The sequence below is a fragment of the Cavia porcellus genome, unplaced genomic scaffold (assembly GCF_034190915.1).
Source record: "Cavia porcellus strain 051 isolate PalLab524CR breed Dunkin Hartley unplaced genomic scaffold, mCavPor4.1 scaffold_4, whole genome shotgun sequence".
NCBI classification, from domain to species: Eukaryota; Metazoa; Chordata; class Mammalia; order Rodentia; family Caviidae; genus Cavia; species Cavia porcellus.
Window position 1 is genome coordinate 61,813,772 of NW_026947487.1, and position 21,021 is coordinate 61,834,792.

Below are 21,021 nucleotides of genomic sequence, written 5' to 3' on the forward strand. Positions count from 1 at the left end.
CCACCCCCATCCATCCACTCATCCATCCACCCACCCACCCATCCATCCACTCATCCACCCCTCCACCCACCCCCCATCCATCCACTCATCCACCCACCCACCCACCCCCCATCCATCCACTCATCCACCCACCCACCCACCCCCCATCCATCCACTCATCCACCCACCCACCCCCCATCCATCCACTCATCCATCCACCCACCCACCCACCCATCCATCCACTCATCCACCCACCCACCCCCCATCCATCCACTCATCCATCCACCCACCCACCCATCCATCCACTCATCCATCCACCCACCCACCCCTCATCCATCCACTCATCCATCCACCCACCCACCCACCGATCCATCTCCTTATGTTTTACTATATTTTTTAGCTCTTGGAAACTAAAAAAGAGAACACAAATATGAAAAGGAGAGAAAGAAGGAATAGTGCAGTCTGCAGACTCTGGGAGCCCATTTAGACCTTGCCAAACATTATAAGATGGGTAACCGAGGAGCCAGTTTCCTTGCCATTTTGCACTGCTGCTGTCAGATCCAGCCAGATAATTACAACTAGTAATAATTAAAAAGTAAAAGCGCTCTAGGCACATACTTAGTATTCAACTTTTTGGCTGCGCTTTCTGTGGGTAGCAGCATCTTCTTCCTTCCTGCTTTAAAGATGATGGCCTGGTCCTTGCTACCCGTGCACATTAGGAAGAGCAGGGCTTAGTGGCTTGGTCTGGGAGTGAGTCCCAGGAGAGTTAGAACCTGTTATTTATGAAGTCTGCCATGAGCTCAGGAGGCTGAGGGCTGGGCTGATTGCTGTCCTCCCCGCTCAGCCTTGTCCCATCACTTTCTGTTGGAGACATTGTGTCCATCTGGACTCAGTTGCTTTCTTTGTCAATGGGGCAAAATCTACTGCTTGAGTTGCTGTTCCTATGTGTAGAGCAGTCTTAGAATATAAGGGTTCTAAAAGTAACTGTGGCAGATTCCCAGTGTGAATGCTTTGTATTTCCTACCTTCCCCACTAGGGCAAGCGTCTGTAGCCCAGAACAGCCCAGATTCTGCTACCTGGCATCATGGTGTGGCCATACTGTGCCAACACTGTACATGGCGCCCACAGTCTCACTATAGCCCCCAGCCCCATTGCCAAGCAGTTCTGTGTGTGAGCAAGGTGCCAGCCTTCTCTGGGTTTCAGGAGCTGGAGAATGGCATTCACTTCTGTGAAGTATTGGGGTCTGCAGGCAGTGGTGCCTGTAAAACTTTAGCACCAGTTGTGGCTGGAGTCAAGGTTTGTTATGCATCAGTCAGTGTCATGGTCATTGTGGCCACAGTCTGGGCTACCCACAGGCTTGCCGGTCACTTGTTTTTGACTAATTTATTCAGTTGTGCATGTGTATGCTCAATCTAGCTTACAAATGTTTGTTCAGCACCTGCTATGTGCCAGAGATGTGTACAGGTGATGAAGACATGAAGGGGCCTGGACTAGGTTTCTCACCTGCTGTGGGGAAGGGAAGACTACACTAACAAGGATTCAATGTTTACCATACAATATCCTATCATTCATGTTATATCCTGATTGAACATCAGTCAGAAATGTCAGAAAACCTGACATTTGAAGTGTTTCAAAATCTGAAACGTTTTGTGCATTGATATGACAACATGGGTGGAAAATTCTACACCATGAAATTTTTTTTCATTCACAAAAGTTTTAAAAATATTTATATGAAATTACTGTGAGGTTATGTGTACAGAATATATATGAAATATAAGTGAATTTCATATGAGTATCTGGGTCCTATCCCTCAGTGTCTTAGTTACTTTTTCATTGCTGAAACAAAACAGTCAACACGCACAAGTTAGGAGAGGAAAGGTTTATTTGGTTCATAGGTTTATATGGTTCAGACCATAATCAGCTGGCTCCACGGCAGGGTGGCATGGCAGATAAACGTTGCAGAGGAGAAACTGTTCATGGTGGGCAAAAGGTAGCAAAGAAAGGCAGGACCCAGCTCTTTCTATCCCTTCTTACCCAGGCCACTTAGGGCAAGTAGCACTTGTACCCTTAATCCTAGTGCCCTTGATCTCTCCATTGCACCATGAATCAACCTGAGTATCACATACTCTAGATCCAGTCCCCTTTGAAAAAGCCCCACCTCAGACTGCATGAGGCTTTGAGGAGCCATCGAGACATAAGCTCTAATACCCAGATACCTTGTTTATGTCTTTGTAAATAGTCTAAAATCTGGGGAGGGGAGATCCAAAACTTGAAACACTTCTGTCTGAAGCATTTTGGGTAAGGGATACTCATCCTGCACACAGGCCTGGACTATGTCTCATCTCCCGTGGGAACCCCCAGGACATCACAGTGGGAGCTTGGGCCTGGGCTTAGTCCCTTCTCATCAGAAGCTAATGAGTGTGTCACTGTCTTACCAGCTGCAGAAGGTGTCTGCAACACTCGTTTTGTATACTGTCCAGTGTAACAAGGCCCTTCCTGCACATAATAAAGCATGATGTCATCATCATACTCCTGCTGCCACCACTTGGGGCCTTTCATGTTCTAAGGGGCTCTGTGTGGCAGTTTAAGGGGCTGCCATTGGGGAAACTGAGATGGGCACTGAGGATACGCCTTGTCCTTAGGATGCTCAGGGCAGTAGAAATAAACCCATCTGAGATCCTGGCAGTTCTCAGGCGGTTGCCCTAGGACCTCCTGTGTGAATGAAATCTACTTGTCATAGATGGGCAAACTGAGGCTCACCATGTTCACAGTCTTTGGGGACAGAGCTGTGAGCCCAGACAGTCTGACTTGAGCTATCTGAGTCCTTGGCTCCTGGACTGAGGCAGTGCGATTTTACTCTCAAAGCACCTAGGAGCTAAAGGTGATCTGTTTCTGCGTGCTGAGGGCAGTGGGTAGGTTTCACCTCCCAGAGAGGCCAGCTCAGGATGGTGCTGACATCACATACAGCTCCTGGGGCACAGTGCTGTTGCCACTCAGGCAGCCCGGATATGCAGCAGAGGAGGGGGGTGGTCATCTGGAAGGGTGGCCTTAAGGCAGGAGCCTGTGCCCAGCTCTGCTCAGATGTCCTACTGAGCCCCAGGGGTCAGCCCATCTGAGCACGAAGTGTATTTGAGGCCCAGGTGGGACCTCCCCTGAAGGCCCAGCTCCGAGCAGAGATGGCACTTGGAATCAGCCTCGGGCTTCCCGTCTGCCCATCAGAGCCTGTCATTCATGCCCCAGGGCAGGGGGCCAACCAACTTTAGAGGGGCACCATGCCATCATGACAGATGGGCATGGGAGAGCTGCCAGGAGCTTCGAGCCTGTGGCCATTGTGTGCGCAGAGAGCCCAGCCCCTCGCTGGCTCTGTCCCAGCTGGGACCAAATGCCTTCAGTTTCTTAGTAACAATGACAATACTACTAACAGTAGGCGCCTTGTTGGTTCAGCACCCACAGAGGTGTGCACTCTACAGAGCCCCACCCCTCGCTGACACAGACAAAAAGCCCCTGGCATCCAGGCTTCCTCGTATGCAGGGGGTGGAGCCAGAGTCTGTGAATCTGGGGGTTGATGGTTGCTCTTAGTGGGACATTGAGCCTCTGACCCCTCTGGCCCCTAACCTGGGCCATCTCACGGACTTATCACCCTCATCTGCCCTTGACCATCTCTCTGTAGGTGATGGTGGGTTTCAGCATAAAGCAGCAAGCTCAGTGCCCCATCCCTGGGTTTGATGGAGGGGGACAGTATTAGAGGTGGAGATGGCAGAGTTGCTGTCAGTGTTACTGTCCCACTTGATAGCAGGGACAGACTCAGAGAGGCACCTGTTTGCTGTCTCGTCCCACAGCTAGTATGTGAGCCTGCAGCTCTGGTGAAAGGTCAGGAGCAGGTGAAGAATAATAGTAACAGGCAGGCCCTGTGAGAGGTCTTTTGCAGTGACTACTCTATCCTGAAGACAATCCTGTTATTATTACCCAGTGTTGTTATTATCCCCATTTTGTAGCTGGAAAACTGAGATCAGCTAGACAGTGTCAGAGATGAGATTTGAACCTAGGCAGCCCAGCTGTGAACCTGAGCATCAGCCCCTGCTCTCACACCTTGGACTTTTTGGTCAGGCTTTTATGTTGCTAAACCCTGCTGGGGTTCGGATCCTCTCTTTATACAGATAGCAGCCTGTCTCTCTGGTGTGGGGGGTAGGACCAGCCGCCTCCTGCTGGGATGCTGGCTCTGGCCTGTTGGGGGAAGGGAACCAGGCCCCCCACCAGCTGGGAGTAGAAAGGAGGGTGCTCTCCATGGAAGCCTGGATTGTACTCTTTGGTAGAGCAGGAACAATTACTAATGACATTTAGAAAGAAATTAATGATGAGAAATGCAAGTTGGCATTTCAGGAGCACCAGTCAGCAGCCTTGAGTCCACACTCACAGGGGAGGTGTGGAAGTGGGGGTGGGCAGAGAGGAGAGGAGGAGATGGCAGAAAATTAATTTTGCTGTGTCAATAATGAATATGGCTCCACTCGCTCTGCTTCTGAAGTTTAGACAAAATAAAACAGGGAGCAGCTCAGCCAGGGCTCCTAGGAGCTTTGCTGTGTGGCTGTACCATGTGTAAGGGTAGATGACAGTTCCAGTTTGGTGTCTCTTGTAACTGGCACCAGAAGACAGTAACAGAAGTATGCAGCTGGGGACAGGCAGAGGCATAGCAGTTGTAATCTCCAAACTGTGCCATTTGGGCCAAATCCACACTGGAGGACTCAGCAAGACTTCTTTGCCAGAAAGGCTCAGAAAGAGCCTCAGTGTCTTCATCAGCAAAATGGCAACAATTGGAGATGTAAAGATAATGCATGAAGAGCAGGTAGTAGTCCTGTTTCTGGTTCATGGCAGGAGCTCACTGTGCGGTAGCTGTTACCGCATTTCAGGAACACTTTGAAGATACATAATCATCCTCAGTATAACATCTCTTCAGTTGATGGACTTCATTCGTGTGGTATAGTTTAATAGATTGTGTTTTGGTTCATTGCGATACATCAAATGCTGGAGCATCTTATACTCTCTGGAGTCTTTGAAGAGCTAAAATATGGCATTGGTGGGAATGTGATGGAGTATAAAGAGGAAATAGATACTAGAATTGCCCGGGCAGGGAGTGGGAGGGAATAAGGGAACCTGCCTTATCCAGAATAATCCTTCCCAGTCTTTCTTCACATAGGGCAGAGGAGACAGGCACAGAGAAATGCCATGGTAATGTGAGACATTTTTAAGTGCAGAGAGGGAGGAAGTATATTGGCCTAGAGGTTGTAGAACATTTAAATGGTTATGTCAAAAGAGAGTTTTCCAAAAGTTATAATGCTAATATTCATCTAGTGTTTATTAAATGCCCAATACTATATTGTCCTTAGGACTTTTATATGCTAAATATTTAGTCCTCACAATGTCTCTATTATTAAGATATAGAAACTGAGGCCCAGAGGTTAACAAACTTGCTGAGGCCACAGAGCTGTTCAGTGCTGGACCAAGGCCACCAGCGCAGGATCTCCTTTACCACCACACTAAATAGCTGAATTTTTTGATTCTGATTTTTAAATCAGACCTGGAAGCCTCTGGGCCGTAGTTCCTCAGATTAACAATGAGCTGTCCTCTTTGGACACGGGGATGTGATCCCTTGTTCGACATAGCCTACTTCCTCCTCTCAAGTACTTTACAGTTTGCAAATACTATCTCATTGGTGGTCTCCATGGACTGAGCCCACTCTCACTATTTTGCATGTCTGCAAACTGAGTCTGGGGACTTGGGTGTTAAAATAGGAGATGCATGGGAAAGAAGTGGTGGTGGAGGGGAGGTACATCCTATACATTAAAGTTTGAGTTCTTGAGCGGGAGAGAGGAATGGAAGGTGGGCTGCTCCTCTGCACAGTGACTGGATTCCCTGCCAAATCAGATTCAAGCTGCAGATAGCCACATCCTTGGCCTGTGGCCCCTCCCTCATTTTGGATCCTGAAGCTGCCACATCACTAGTATGGAATTATCCATGTATTTGACTTTACTGTGATGGCAAAGTCTATGACTAGTTTTAGTTATGACAGGATTAAATGTCTGTAAAGCTTTCTATGTGTTATAACACCTTCTACATGTATCAGCCAATTTGAACCTCATAGCAAGGCTAGGAGGTTGATAATATTTTTTTATTAAGGGAGGGGAGCAGACAAGAAAAACAAAAAGCAAAAGAGACAATAAACAAAAACCCCAAAACAGTAACAATATAGGCTTTCAAAACAAGACAATAGGAATTTTTAACAATGATTGTTATATTGCATATTGCTGTCTTCAAAAGAGTTGCTTATTTTACCAGATATAAACATGCAAAATTGGTCTGATCATATGAGTTCTTTTTCCAAGGACTAATAGAATCAGAAGTATAATCATCTTAGCTATCCCATCTTATGTGTATATATCCAAATTTATATCTTTTTTCTTTTCTCTTCCTTCTTTTCTAGGAGGTTGACAATATTAGCACAACCTTTCAAATGAGTAAACGGGTACTTTGGAGTGGTAAGGTGACTTAGTGGCACAGAGATAGTAAGTGGCCAAAGCAGATTTGAGCTCCAGCTCACCAACCCTCCTACCCACTTAAAATCCGTATTGTCCTCTTTCTCTCTTCATTCATCCATGCACACTTTTGTTCAGCAGCACCCATCCATGTGCCCACCAAACTACTCCATCTTCCATGCATTCATCCATCCATCCATCCATCCGTGTACATACTTACGTACCCACTCCTCTACTCTTCATCCACCTACCATGTATCCATCCATTTATCCATCCATCTATTTATTCATCCATTCATTTATCCATACATCCATCCATTAATATTGATTGTAAGGTACATGAAAGAACTATACAGCTTTTATGATGCCTTCTTCATATGCCCTTAATTCCACACCTGACAGTTACCTGTGCCTATTCCCACTTTAAAACTGTTCACATGCACACACACACACACACACACACACACACACACACACACACACACGTAACCACCCTCTGGTTAGTAGAATAGGATGAGATAGACCAGGGCAAAGATGACTCTTGGTTTGCTTTATGGAAACTAGAGATTTCTGCTTATAAGTGAAAGGAGAGACTCACTTGGCTATGATATGGTAGGACAGTGATGATGTGCCCAGAGCTTGTTTGGGACCTGAGTATTTTGGAGAAGACAGAGAAGGCATTTCAGGCTGAACTTCTGTGATGGGCAGCCCGTGGAGTCCTGCTTCTCTGGATGGTGCGAATTGCCCTTCACCGTTTGCTTTGTGTCACGCTGGACACTCTCTCCAGACTGGCAAGGGTGTACACACCTACATGCTTCGCAAGGACCATCGCGATCATTAACTGTAATCGGTCTCAGCTGCAGCTTTGATCACTGGTGCATGCACACAATTCATCACAGCAAATTAGGTCCATCTTCGGGACTTCTGGCTGGGGCCTGTGAGCAAGGAGGGCTCAGGCATGTGGGTTTCGGGAGCCATTTTGGGGTTCCTGTGCCATGTTTCCTTTCAACTTTCCTGAAAGCTTTCCTTCTTGTCACTGCAGAAATCCTGCTCTTCCCCTGATTCTTTGCTTACACATAGACCAAGGGGCCCATTCACGTGCTGAGTCCCCCAACATCTCCAGGGCAACTGACATTGTTTCCTTGTTTGGTTGGGTGACTCTGAGTAGGAACCTGTTTACAAATGAGCTCAGTGTGTTGCAGGACAGCTCTTTATCAACAAGGGATAGTTTTCTAGAAAACCAGAAGATGCGCAAAAAGTTCCTTTTAACAAAAATTTAGGAGAAAATAGAAATGGATCTGATCAGAGTTTGCACACCTCATTTATAAAAACCATAAAAGCACTGGGTGAGTTGAGGAACCTGAGCATACATATTCTGTGTAATTAGTGACCGTGTGACCTAGATTTTCCAATACAGCTCTGATTTTCAAGTAATCCACCCCAACTATTGGCTATCTGTCCTGATTTTTGGTTTGTGAAATGTGATGACTTGATCTGGAGCTGGGTTTGCTCAATGCATTTTGATGAATCAATACTGGAAGTTGTAAAGACTTTCAGAGTCAGAAGAAATTCAAGGGAAAAAATTTCCTCCCACTTTAGCTTTTTACAGTGAAGCAAATTTCTCACCACGTGTAGATGGGCCTTGCATTCATCTTTCTGCCTCCCTGCTGCTGTGCCAAGGAACACTTAGCCCCTTCCTCATGCGGCCTCATGCAACCAAGGCCTTGGTGCTTAGGGTGAGAGCCCTCAGGTCCTTTGTGGGTCGGGTCTTCTGTAGCCTGGCACTGGGAGCCACAGCACTGATCCCCTGGGCAGCTCGAGTGTCACAGAGGAAGCTCCCTGTGGAAGTGGAGAAGGCTAGTGCCTGGCAGGTAGTGGTGTGTCCCCTGGATGCCGCAGCTCGCGCCCACTCATACCTGCGCCCCTTCCAACCCTGGAGCCAGTGACATGAAGGCAGCTGTCCAGGTGTGGTCCTGAGCCTTGGCTCTTGGTACAGAATGAAGCCTCCTCTTTCTCCCACCCATGCTGGATCCTGCCCACTTTGTTTTGATTTGTGATGAAATTTCCCATCTTAACTGTTTTTAAGTGTACAGTTCAGTGGCATTAAGTATGTTCCTATTGTGTGTCCGTTACCACTGTTTACCTCCGGGACTTCTTCATCTCATCAAGCAGCAACTCTCCCTGCTCCAATTCTTACTCCTCAGTCCTCTCTTCCTAGGCCTGGCAGCCATTATCTGGCTTCCTGACACTCAGTTTGACTGTCCTACATACTTCGTAGAAGAGGAGCCAGACAGCATTTGTCCCTTTATGACTGACTTATTTCAGGGAGCCCAGTGTCCTCAAAAGTCCCTTCTACTATTAAGAAAAAGTATAACATACCCCGGGGCAGTGGCTGCAGCTTCCTGAGCCAGGAAGTGGAGGGTTTGCTTTGCTCCCTGACCTGCAGGCTGCCACAGGGGAGGTGCTAGAGTCCAGGAAAGCCTGGGTGGGGAGCACTGAGATTAAGGGACCTGGAAAAGGATACAAAGGTTGGGTCAGCAAATGCCTGAGCTGGGAGGACCATCTGGCCTGGTCAGGGGTCTGGATCTACTCTGAGTGTGCTTGTGACCCCTGGGGCTTAAACAGAGACTTCTCTGTGACCCTGGCTCCTTTAGTGACAGCAACTGGGTTCCTCAGAAGTACTCTGTGCTTGCTTCCTTTTGCCAGGAAGGGGGATTCAGAGAGGCTTTATGTCCCTGGCACATGGGGGCAGATGGAGAGTCACTCAGGGTGTAGTCCTGGGGCAGGGTAGCTGCAGAATGGGATAGCAGTAGGTAGCCATGACGTCTTGATGCCCCTGAGCACCTGGACCCCTCCCACTCTATCATTGTAGGGACTGTGTGAGTGTGGGTGTGTGTGACTGAGGAGTGTTCCTTAGTGTGTTCATAGGTGTGGGTGTGATTGCGGGGTATCCATGAGTATGTGTGTGAGTGTGACAGTGAGGTGTCAGTGAGCATGGGTAGTGTGTGTGGGATTATAGGTATCCATGAGTATGTGTGGGTCTGTTTATGTTGTATCAGTGTGTATGTGAGGGGGGATAAAGCTATCAGTGTGTGACTGTGGGGCCACAGGACCATGGTGGAGTGTGTGTGTGTAAGTGTGGGCATCCATGAGTGTATTGGCAGGGGGTATGGTGTAGCAGTGTGTGTGTGATTGTAGCAGTGAGGGTAGGGGGTACTGTGTGATTATACTTCATAATCAGTGAGTGTGTGGCAATGTATGTAATTGACAAGTATCCATGAGATTGTGTATAGGTTTGACAGTGGAGCATCAGTCAGCAAATATATGTGGGTATATGTTTGTGAGTGGAATATCCAAGAGTTTGGGGGGCATTATGGTATATCACTGTGTGTGTGAATATGAGGTATCAGCGTGTGTGTGTGTGTGTGTGTGTGTGATGGATATCCACAGGAGTATGTGGGGTATAATTACAGGTTATCAGCGAGTGTGTACATGTGTGTGTGTATGTGTGTGTGCATGTGTGTGTGTGTGTGTGATTGTAGCCTATCATGTGTGAGTGTATGTGTTGACATGGAGGAGTCCTGCTTGCATGTTTCTCTCATAAGAACCCCAATAGGCTGATAATAACTGGTCCTCTCCTTCTGGTCCCCAAGGAAGGGACAGGAGGGCATTCAAGTCCTCTGAAAGCTGGGAGAGTGTGTGGGGTGATTAGAGTAGGTATGGGATAGTATGGCAAATGGTGCCCACCTGTCCATATGGAGGAGGGACCATCTGGGGCTCTCTGTGTGACTGTGGGAAGGCAGGAAGTGGTTGCCTCCCTTGCAGGCCCCAGGTGCACCCTGGGAACACACAGGCTCGCCATTGGTCCTGGCCTTCACTTCCTACCCTTCATGCTTTTCTTCAGAGCTTAACTCTCCCTCGTTCCCTTCCTTTAGAGTGAGGACCCTGAATAATACCGAGCCCATCTGCCGCCTAAGGGCACTGTTCTCCCCTCCACCCTTCCTAGGATCCCTGCTGGGTAGCATGAGGAAGATGTTCAGGGCACCTTAGAGATACTTCGAAGCCCTCAGAGACACTAGAGGCCTCAAGCCAGCTTCAGCTGGCAGACTTGTTTCGATTGACATGTGCTTCCAACATCAAGGAAGTTCACTTATTTTGTAGTACTAGGGCCATCATACTGAGCTACATTCTCAGAACACACACACACGCACGCGCGCGCACACACACACACAGAGCCTTTATTTTTTGGGTTTTGAGACAAGGTCTTGCTACATTGCTAAATTGCCCAGGCCAGGCTTAAACTTGCAGTCCTGCCTCAGCCTCCCAGAGTACTGGGATTATAGGCATGTGCCACTATATCTAGATGGTATTTTCTGCCAAGACTAGGCTCTGGGGGCCACTGCTAGCCCATGTGGCAGTCATGTGGCAGTCATGGCCTGGGCTTATGGGCACCGCCCCTTATCACTCAGTTCTTGAGACTGCTGTAGCCCCCTACAGGGTTTTACTGCCATGTACAAGCCTGGGCTGCGCTCTTGGTCCCAACAGTACCAAGGCCTCCAAGCCCATCCAGACTCACAGCTCGGGGTGGTTGGATGAGTCTTGTCTGCTACAAATGGATCTTCCAGGGCTGGGGATGTGGCTCAGTGGCATAGCTCTTGCCTTGTGTGCACAAGGCCCTGGCTTTGACCCTGCACCACCAAATGGATCTTCCAGAACTCATCCTCTTTCCCAACAGGAACATTTGGTACCCTACCAATAGGCTGCTGGGTCTTTCCAAAGTGGCCCATGCACATTACATGGGTCTCATGATCACAGTGGCAGATCTGCCTCATGATGAGAAGAAGAATCCCTGGCTTGATCTTGGAGCCCAATTTCTTGCACCTCCCCCCCCCCCCCAGTACTGGGAATTAAACCCAGGAACCTTTGCACTGAACCATTTTTATTTTGTTATTCTGAAATGCATCTCATGAAATTGCCCAATTGAGAGCTGAACTTAGGATCCTCCTGCCTCAGCCTCAGTGTTGGAATTATAGGGATATATCACCACTCCTTTCTAATCCCCACTTTTTCATGCCATTCCACCTTGGGCTCATCTCCAGGCTTTGCAGTAAGTAGGCTTGCTCCCAACCTGGCAGGAGCTGTAGCCCTTAAGGGTCTGACTCATGCTCTTTGAAGACAGACAACCATGCATTAATCCATATTTGGGATGACTGTTGGCCTGGGTCCAAGAAGCACCTGGCTGGTATGATTGGGTCGGTGCAGAAGCTCTGCTCAGGAGGGACCAGTGAGCATCCATATACTGGTCATCGCCCGGCATCCTCTGTTGGGACATTTGAGTCCCATTCTTGTGTCTGCTAGGTACTCTGACAGGCCTTGCCTCCCGGGACCACCACACCTCTGGAGAAACAGTGAGAGCTGCTCTGGCCAGGTTAACTCAGAGTTCAGAGTTAGATGCCACTGTCTGGCCTCAGAATGGCAAATCTGCTAGAGGCCTGGAAGGGTTTCATCTCCCTCTGCTTGTCACAGCAGCCATGACTGGCTTTCCTTCTTCGACTGCAGAAATCCTGCTCTTCCCCTGATTCTTTGCTTACACATAGACCAAGGGGTCCATTCACATGCTGAGTCCCCCAACATCCCCAGCGCAGGTGACATTAGTTTCCTTGTTTTGTTGGGTCAGGAACCTGTTTACAGATGGGCTCCTAATAGAGGCTTCACTTTCCTCCTGGGGATCTGCTCTCTGGAGGGTTTATTTCCAAAGTACAGCAGAATGGCAACCTGCACCCTTAGGAGTTTATGGGACTCTATTTTCACAACAACATTTTCTCCAGTGTTTTCGCATGAAGGAAGATGCTTCCCTTTGGTCTTCTGTTATCCTGCAGGCAGGTGAGAGAAAGGGTGCTCCCCTCTTTTCCCTGGGCTCCCTGCACAGGTAGCTGGGCCCCTTTGGAGAAACTAACAAAACAAAAGGAGTGTCTGGTCAGAGGCCAATCCCGCCCCCTCCTGTGCTCCCTCCTCCTATCCTCCTTAATCTATCCCTGCTTCTGAACCTGCCCCCATGATCTTGGAAGCTGAGGTCTCCCTGGTTGCTTCCAGACTGCCACAGGAGAGTTGACTTCCCTGGCTGAGCACTGTGGCGCTCACTTCCTGCTGTTCCGAGTGGCAGACGACAGGATGTCTCACTGTCTGGGAGGCAGAGACCAGAAAACCTCCTCACTTCCTCACACCTGGAGGAGCTGTTGTTCGCCCTCCATCTTGCAGGACACATCAGGACTTTGTCCCAGGCCAATGGGCTCCTGGCCTCATTCTGATGCTAGATAGGGGCATCACTTCCACATGGGCAAATCTCAGTGACTATGAGGTGACTCTGGCCTGCTTAGTGGGGCCAGTGGGGGAGGTGGGACATGTCTATATCATGGCCTGGGCCCCACAGGGAGCAGCTGCGTCACCGGGCAGCATTTTGAGGGAACCTGGCCATCACTCACTCCTAATTTTAATGACGTGCATTAGCTAAATTGTGTTCTGAGTATTCATTCAGTGCAGTTTACGGCGCGCTCTCGAGTGCGCTTACAGTTTGTCAGAAGTGCAAACTAGCGAACATACGAGCCTTTAAGACAGGCCATCTGTTCGTCTTAGACCCTTGGACGATTGTCAAATGCTTCTAAAAATAAGTGCTCACAAGCAGAGAGGGGCTGCCCAGGTGATACACAGCAGAAAGGGGAGGCAGAGATGTGTGCTCCCCCCTAAGGGAAAGACGGGGAGCTCATGTTGGGGAGGAAGTGTGCAGAGGGAGTAGGAAATGGGAGCAGAGGGAGATAGGGAGTGTGTGCCCTGCTGAGACACCTTTTTGGCTAGAGGCATGAGCTTCTCCCCGTGTCTTGCATCTCGTGTAACTCCACAGCTCAAATACCTTTGATGGCTCCCCATGGCCCAGATTTAAGGGCAAGCTGCCTTGTCTGGCATCACGGAGCCTCATCAATAAGACCCCCGCCTTCCTTTCCAGGCTTGTCTCCATGGCGCATACCCTGTGCTTCTGCCAAGCTGAATTATTCATTGTTCCCCCAACATATGCTGCACTTTTCACATTTCACAGGCAGCGCAGTGCCCGGCAGAGAGGGGGCTCTGCAGACAGACGGTGTGGGTGCCGCGCAGCGCTGCCTTTCCCAGCGGCAGGGCCTGAGCCTCTCTGTGCCTCAATGTTCTCGTCTGTACAATAGGGATGACAGAGTATTTAATTCATGGGGTGTCCAGAGGCTCACATGAGTGAATATTAGCACAGTGTGAAGAATGGAGCCTGGCACACAGTGAGCCAGCGGTAAACAGAGTTGTGATCATTATCAGTGTATCCACACCTCCTGGCTGTTGTCCTGATGACTTGTTCTTCCTGGAAAGCCGTCTTTCCAGGCACACATGTGTACACACCCACACACACCCAGTGGAGATCCTAACCTCAGCTGTCCCTGAAAGGTGACTGGAAAGCTGGCCTTTTCCTAAAGTACCTTCAAGCAGAAATCCTCTCTCTGTTCGTGGTCCTTCTTGTGAAATATACCCCGGCTGCAGCCATAGAGAGCCACATCCCTGTCCCCAAGAAAGGCCAGTGTAAAGCCAGGCTCACAGGAGCCCTGTGGCTGGAGCCCATCATGATGTGGCCAGGTGGGAAGAGCAGGGAGAATGTGATCAGCCAGAGCCTGTGTCCACCCAGGACCCAGAGGGAGGGCAGGAGTCACAGTGAGGGCTGTGTGGGCTCTGTGGCTGGGAGGCTCTAGGTGAGTGACTCGGTGTCCCTGCTGTAGGGACTCGGGCAGATCCAGGGCTGCCCCCAGGGATGAATTCTTTGCCTGCAGTATCCCATGGGTCTATGAGTCCAGCCTTCCTGGGAGAAGATGGGGGCTTCTCCACCTCTGGATGCCCAGTGCCCAGCATAGGGCCTCGCAGATAACAACTCAGCTAACATCTGTGAAATAAGTGAATGAAGTATACCTTCTCCCTTCCCCTTGGTGTCCTCTAGGCCCCTTCTTACCTGGTCACTGTGCCATTCCCTAAGGGGTAGGAATGCAGAGATTGATGGTTCTCAAGGATCTAGCTTGGGATATAGGGGGTGGTGAGGGCAGAGCCTTAACCAGACACCAGCCTTCTTAGGGGGAGGACTACCAGAGGTTGGGCTATCTCAGGAGCACTCTTGAGACCTCACCAGCCCTTTAGCCACAGCTGGTCAGTCTATTAATCCTCTAAGAGGCCTCCCTGATAGGCTCCAGCTTTGTGGCCCAAGGGTACTTGTGGTGGACACAGTCCCTTCATCCCAGCAATCTGTCCAGCCAGGAAGACCCTCATGGATATCACTGTGGAGTGCCTTCTCTTCACCAGCCCTGGGGTAAGGACAGGCAATTATCCCTTGCATCCTCAGGGGCAATCCCAAACCTAGGGGTCAGGGAGGCTACACAAAGCCATAAAACTCGTAAGTGGCGGAGTTAGGATTCAAACACAGGACCTGGCCCATCTCAGCCCGCAGAGATTTACTGCCTGCCGGGGTCACCCAGGGCAGAGGCCAGCACCCATGGACACTTGCTAAGGGCCAGGAGACACACTAAGACTTTACAGGCATTTTGTTATCGGAGTAACTGGGACACCGGAGAGGCAGTTGAGGTATCTGAGAGAGACTGTGTCAGGGATGGGGAGGACAGACAGTTCATCCACTGGGCCCAGGGTTCGGGATCAGGAACATTTTGTTGCTGAATTCCAAGCACTTGTGCATGGCTGTCACCCAGTAGGGGGTTAATAAAGAGTTTCTGTGTGAATGAATGAATGAACAGGTAACGAATGCTAGGCTTCTTTCCTTTGGGGCTGAGAGTGACTAAACCAGCTCTGAAGTCTCACGCTTCTCACCAAGGACCCAGCTGGGCCTGCCCTGGAGGTTCCATGCAGATTTCTATGCCCATCTCCTCGCCCATCACTAACTAGTATCCCTGAGCACCATGCAGTCACCTGAATCAGACTCACCCTCGTGTCCAGGAAAATGCGCTAGAGCTGCCGAGGGACGGATGGCAGCCGGAACCACTGCCACCCACCCCCTCTCGCTCTCCGGTTTTATTTTCCTCACCTGCTTCTCGGCCCCACACCTGTGTCTCCCTGGCAGGCGACGAGGCCATGCGGATGCCAGGCAGCCAAGCTCTTTTGGGTCCTCGTACTGTCTGCCTCACCTGGGCTGTATGGTGCCGGGAAATGTTCATCTGTGGGATTGGAAGCATCTTTAAGAAACGATTTTCTTCCTTCTCCAGAGGGGCTAAATATAGCACAGGCATAAACAGAGAAATAGACTCTAGGCCAGATGCCCTTGTGAGAGCTGCACAGGGTGGAAGGAACTGTTAAGAAGCCTTCATGAAGCCTGGGCTTGAACCATGCCTCCTGGCCTTGGGAGGCACCCCTGGGTCAGTTGGGGGGTTCTGAACTGTGCCAGTTAGAGCCACTCAGCACACACAGGTGTTGGATGACAGGGGCCCCTGTGGAAGGGCTGAGCCCTCCTTGGCAGAGGCTTTGTCCCGTAGGGTTCCCTGCAAACATACACATGCATGCACACACACATACACACATTGTGGCCATCACAGCTGAGCAGCAACCTGTACCGTTAATCCACAAACACTTGGGGACCTTCATGTCTCACCTCTTCAGTCACTCAACGGTATGCAGCTGGAGCCTTCTTGTACCCCTCACTGTGCCCAGCCCAGAGCAAGCACTTAGTAACAGTGCAGAAAGAATTCTAGTGCTTAGTCCTCTTGGGGCATCTGCTGGGTCATCTTGGGCTTCAGTTTCTATAATAAAACTCTGGGAAGCTTTTACTTGCTCTTAGAGGAAGTTCTTCCTTTAGTGCATCCTAAGAACCACTTGCTATTGCTTCTTAAGTGAGCGGGCCCACTGCTATTTCCACCTGAGAAGTGGCATTTGTTCTCACATGTTCCTAACTGAGGCATAAGTCTTTGCCCCTGGGATTTTCTACATCTGGTATTCCCAGGTGCATGTCACATGAGCTTGTTCACGGTGTCCTGGCGAGGGGCTGCTTCATTATCCAAGATTCCCCAACCTCTCTCCTCGTGTTGGTGAGGGGTGGTCCTTGAGGCTTTGGGGAGTTAATGTCTTGTCTGGCTTTCTGGTGTCCATAGAGCCAAGTCCACGTTGGTGGACAGTCAGGCTCCTCTGTCCACAATCCCCCAGCCCTCCATGTGATCTGTGCCGCTGTCACCCAGGGCTTGTCAGCACACCTATTGCAGCCTCCATGCCCGGGTCTGTGCTGCCCTTTCCCCTTGGAGGGCTCATAAGTTTCCACCTAGCTTCATCCTCTGCACCCGTTATCCTGTCATACAGTTGTTCAAACCCACTGACTATCTACTTTGCGTCAGGTGGTAATAAACATCCCTGGAGACCAGGAAGAGAGGAAGATGTGCCTGAGTTCTTAACTTCCCTTCTCTTCCTCCTCCACAACCTCCCATGATAAAGAAGGACCTGACCACACAGGGGGTCCTGTGTGGGACCTGTGGCTGGCTGTTGGCAGGTGGGGAAGTGCGAGGCCTACAGGTCCAATCAGGACGGCATGTGGCCAGAACCGCCACAGCTTAGCAGAGGCTGGTCCTGCCCAGGAGAGGTGCATGGATGTGTAGGTGCACGTCAGGGGTCCCTTGAGCATGTATCTGTCCTAGAGATGCAGAGCAGCTTGGTCAGGAGGGAGGAACAAGGAGGTAGAGCTGAGACAGACGGGTGCAGAGCCTGTGGGACCGTCGGTGCACAGTGGGGTCAGCTCCCCACTGACTGGCAGGCTGTCCCCAAGAAAGCACAGGAGAGAAACCTTGGCAGGAGGGTGGGGGTTCCCATAGAAATTGCCTGAATCCCATCTATGGCCTCAGACAACCTGTCTTGTGCTCTGGGTCCATGACACTCCCTATGGAGGTGTTGGGCCATGCTGGCCTTGTGTCTTGTGTGTGGTACAGATGATCCCTGGATGGTGGTACCCTTCAGGGTGTATGTCACTGGATTCCAATTGCCTGGTTCAACCCCTCCAGCTTTCTACCTGGCTGATCATGAGCCCGTGATCTAATCTGTCTTAGTCACAATGTACTAAGCTCATGATATCACAGCCTTGTAAGGCTGTTTTGAGGACTGAAAAGGCCTGCAATGGCATACAGCATCCGTGCCTACCAGGTATGAGCCATACAGCCCACACTGGAGTCCACCTTAGGACAGTTATATTGGGCGTTCTGTGCTGTGAACTTGCACAGGGGTTGGTGACAGAGCCCAGCAAAGTGGCTGCCACAGGGGCCCTGTGGCTGAAAGTGGGCACAGTTTTATCTCAGCCCTGGGCCTTGGGCCTCCAATAGAAGCTATGGGCATCCTCTGGTGGACCTTATGGCTAGCCAGACCCTGAGCTCAGGAAAAAGACACAGTGCCTCTTCTGCCCTCTGGTGGTCAGTAGCAGAGCTGCACACCACTGCTCCGAGTCTGAAGAGGCCATATCGACTGGGTGTGCAGGATGAGAGAGCATCCTTAGGGAGCTGCACTTGAGATCAGCAATCCTGTACTGCCCCCATGCAGAGATACCCTGTCCCTCGTGGAGTTTGCTTCCTTTCTGCAGGTGTCATGAGGTGGAGCGCCTCCTGAGGCTTTAATGAAATTGGTCTGAATTTGCAACACGGACCACTGAAAAGAAACAAAAAGACTGGGCTTTCTGAGGCCAAATCCCACCCCCAGCCACAGGCAGCTGGCTCCTTCGAACAGATCAACACTGTGGCAGACAGCTCTGGCTGGCAGGAGGGAGGACATGCCTCGGGCTGTGGTGCAAGGGAAGTGTTTGGCTGCAGAGTCCCACCTGGGCCCCGGATTCTCAGATGGTTTCAGCCCAACTGGTCTGTGGTGCTCATGTGATCACGTGGACAGGCTCCCTCCAGGTCCCTCCCTGCCGGGTGACTTGTCCCTTCCTGGGCCGCCCACTGCCTCCACACGTCTGTGCCCACTCGGGTGTTTCTTGGCCAGAGAGCTGCGCAGCACATCTGCTGTCTCCTCCACTGAGCTTAGAGCAGCTACAGGGAGGACTGAGAGAGGGATGTTGGGGGCAGCCCGCAGGCAGCCTGATAGTTTCTTCCTTGCCACTGAGCGAAAGGGAGATGTTTGTCATTCCTGCCACTTCCCCAGCATTTCCCCTTTCCCTCCACCTAGCCCGTCCCTGCGGTCACACCTGAATGGTCTTTAAAAAAAAAAAAAACTGCCTGGGGAGACCAGGTTGGCAGCCACAGGAACCAATCCCCAAGCCCTGAATCAGTGTGGTGTCTTGGCAGCTGCGTCCCTGAACACTTTCTCCTTGTTGCATTTTGTTTTGTGATAATCATGATGCTTCTCTGCAGCTCTGGAGTCGGTGCACCGGGTGGGAGGGGCGGGCATGCTCTCTATCCCTCTGCCCTCATGCGTGTCTCCTTTCTTCCCTTTGCAGAACCACACTATGAGCCAGCACGCACAGTGAGGGACCGCTCGACAGGACACCTCTCCGCAGAAGGCTTGCCGGAGACGCCGTGGGGAGGGCCATTTGAACATTACGTCCAATCAAAGTGTCATTTGCAACCCAGATGTAAAACTCTAATGATTTGGCCATGAGGCGCTGCTATTATAAGCAGCTGGAAATGAATATTAATGGCAGAGATTAAAAGTATTCCATGCTCAGTATTTTTTATTGTCCTGCTACAGCTAGTGTGCTTTTAGAGTTTCCGCCGCAGACTACATTTCTAGTGTTAGAGAAACCTGCTTTTTGAGGCTATTGTCCTTTGTTCCTTCATGTATTATATTGATAGTTTTTAAAAAAGGGATTAGTGTGATTTTTTTTTCTTTGCTTCTTTTTTTTTCTTGTTTTTCTTTCCCCCCTTTGGTTAACTACTTTTTAATTGCAATTCTAGGTAATTGTGCATCGTGATGTGATTGCTTGGCTATTGTCTGAATATTTCCTTTTAATTTTTTAATTAAAGACTAATGCTTTGATTGGATTTGCCAGTTCACCGGACAGTGATTAAAACTATGTAATGAATATAATCGGTTTCAGTGCAACTGGATGGTCTGCTTTTAAATGTGACTTAATCTGACTGCAGTAACTAGTTCAGTTCAATAAAGGGAATCCATGCGATTAGCATCCGGTTGCCTGGTTCTCTCCTCCCCAGCCAGGGGCCACAGGGGGGTGCCTGACAGAAGGTGTGTTCCCAGGCGAGTTCCTGAAGGCTCTCACATACCCCTGGGGATAGTATACAATAGGCCCCACTTCTTTGAGGACAGAAGTGTATGACCTAACACATAAAAACTGGAAGAAATAGCAACGGCCACTGAAGTCACAGGGGAAAAAATCCATAAACAAAAAAACACTTTGGTCTTCTCATTTCTCTCTATGGGGGAAATTGAGGCCTGGGGCAATGGCAGCATACCCAGCACACGGCAGGTTGGGCTCTTCCGTGATGTCTCCTTGCTTCTCCCCCTTGGGAGGGCTTTCCCAGCTGCTGGGTGCAGACGGACAAGTGATTAACCCTTATCTTGCCAGGGTAGCATGTGGCTTCTAATATTGGCTAAGGCACAGGGAGGTGTCAGGGGTGAAGGCAGCTCTTTAGCCCCATGAGAGCCAGAGCTGGGTGCTCAGTGTAGAGCCAGGTGAGAGTAGCAGATTCCCAGTTGTGACTTGTGGCAGGATCAAACTGATGCTACACTTGCTCTGGAGGCTGACTCGCCTGGCCAGCCCGAAGAACTGATGTTTCCTTGTACTTGGCACCCTTTTGCTGGGCTTGCTTCCCCTATCTGCAGGCCACCCTGCGCTGTAGTCTCCAGGGTCCTTCCTGTCACCTCCCACACCTCCTCATCAGATGCTTGGCTGATTCACCAATCAGAGGCCAGAACATACACAGGGAAACCTTCCCTTGCTAACTTTTCACAAGGGGCAAGGAAATTGGTTATTACCCTCCACAGAGCGGAAATGAAACAGGCAGGCAGACTGCACCTAATTATAATGTAATACAAAGTCACGGGCATGGAATTTGGAGCAATTATACCCATCGTCTAGAAGGCTCCCGGATCAAGGGGCTTCTGGTGACCTGTAACAGTTCCTCTTTCTGCCACCTTAGAGGCCATTCACATGCCTGGTGGTGGGGATTTCTGGTTTTTCAAAGAGTGCTCTGACCTGTGAATCACAGTGCAGCCCTAGTCAGTGTCTCCTAGTATGGAATGGTTGCCCCTAGAATTTAGGGCTCTCACCTTCTGGAAGCTGAAGGTGGTGAACTCCAATCTTTAGCCTCCTGGAGAGTGGGCTGCTCTGGGGGAAGACCTGAGAGTCTTCATCTTCATCAGTATTCAAAGTGTATCTTGATGGGTTAGGCCGCCACGTGCCCACAGCCCACGCACCCTTGTGGACAGTGCCACAAGACCACAAGACAGTGCCAAGACCGTCAAGGAGTCCAGCATGGCCCTGGGCTTACCACATAACCATCTCCAGGCCCTCCCCAGATCCAGATTTA

The 21,021-nt window shown here is 50.1% G+C and overlaps 1 protein-coding gene across 2 annotated transcripts in view; it reads left to right on the plus strand.

The window, feature by feature from the left end:
* Znf423 (zinc finger protein 423) overlaps positions 1 to 19,658 on the plus strand; it is a 316,073-nt gene extending 296,415 nt beyond the window's left edge. For both annotated transcript variants that reach the window (XM_003477678.5, XM_013141456.3), the window contains one exon: positions 18,972 to 19,658. In XM_003477678.5, coding sequence (XP_003477726.2) covers positions 18,972 to 19,001 — 30 coding nt within the window. In that variant the 3' untranslated portion in view covers positions 19,002 to 19,658. The remainder of the gene's footprint in view (positions 1 to 18,971) is intronic.
* The last annotated feature ends 1,363 nt before the right edge of the window (positions 19,659 to 21,021 follow it).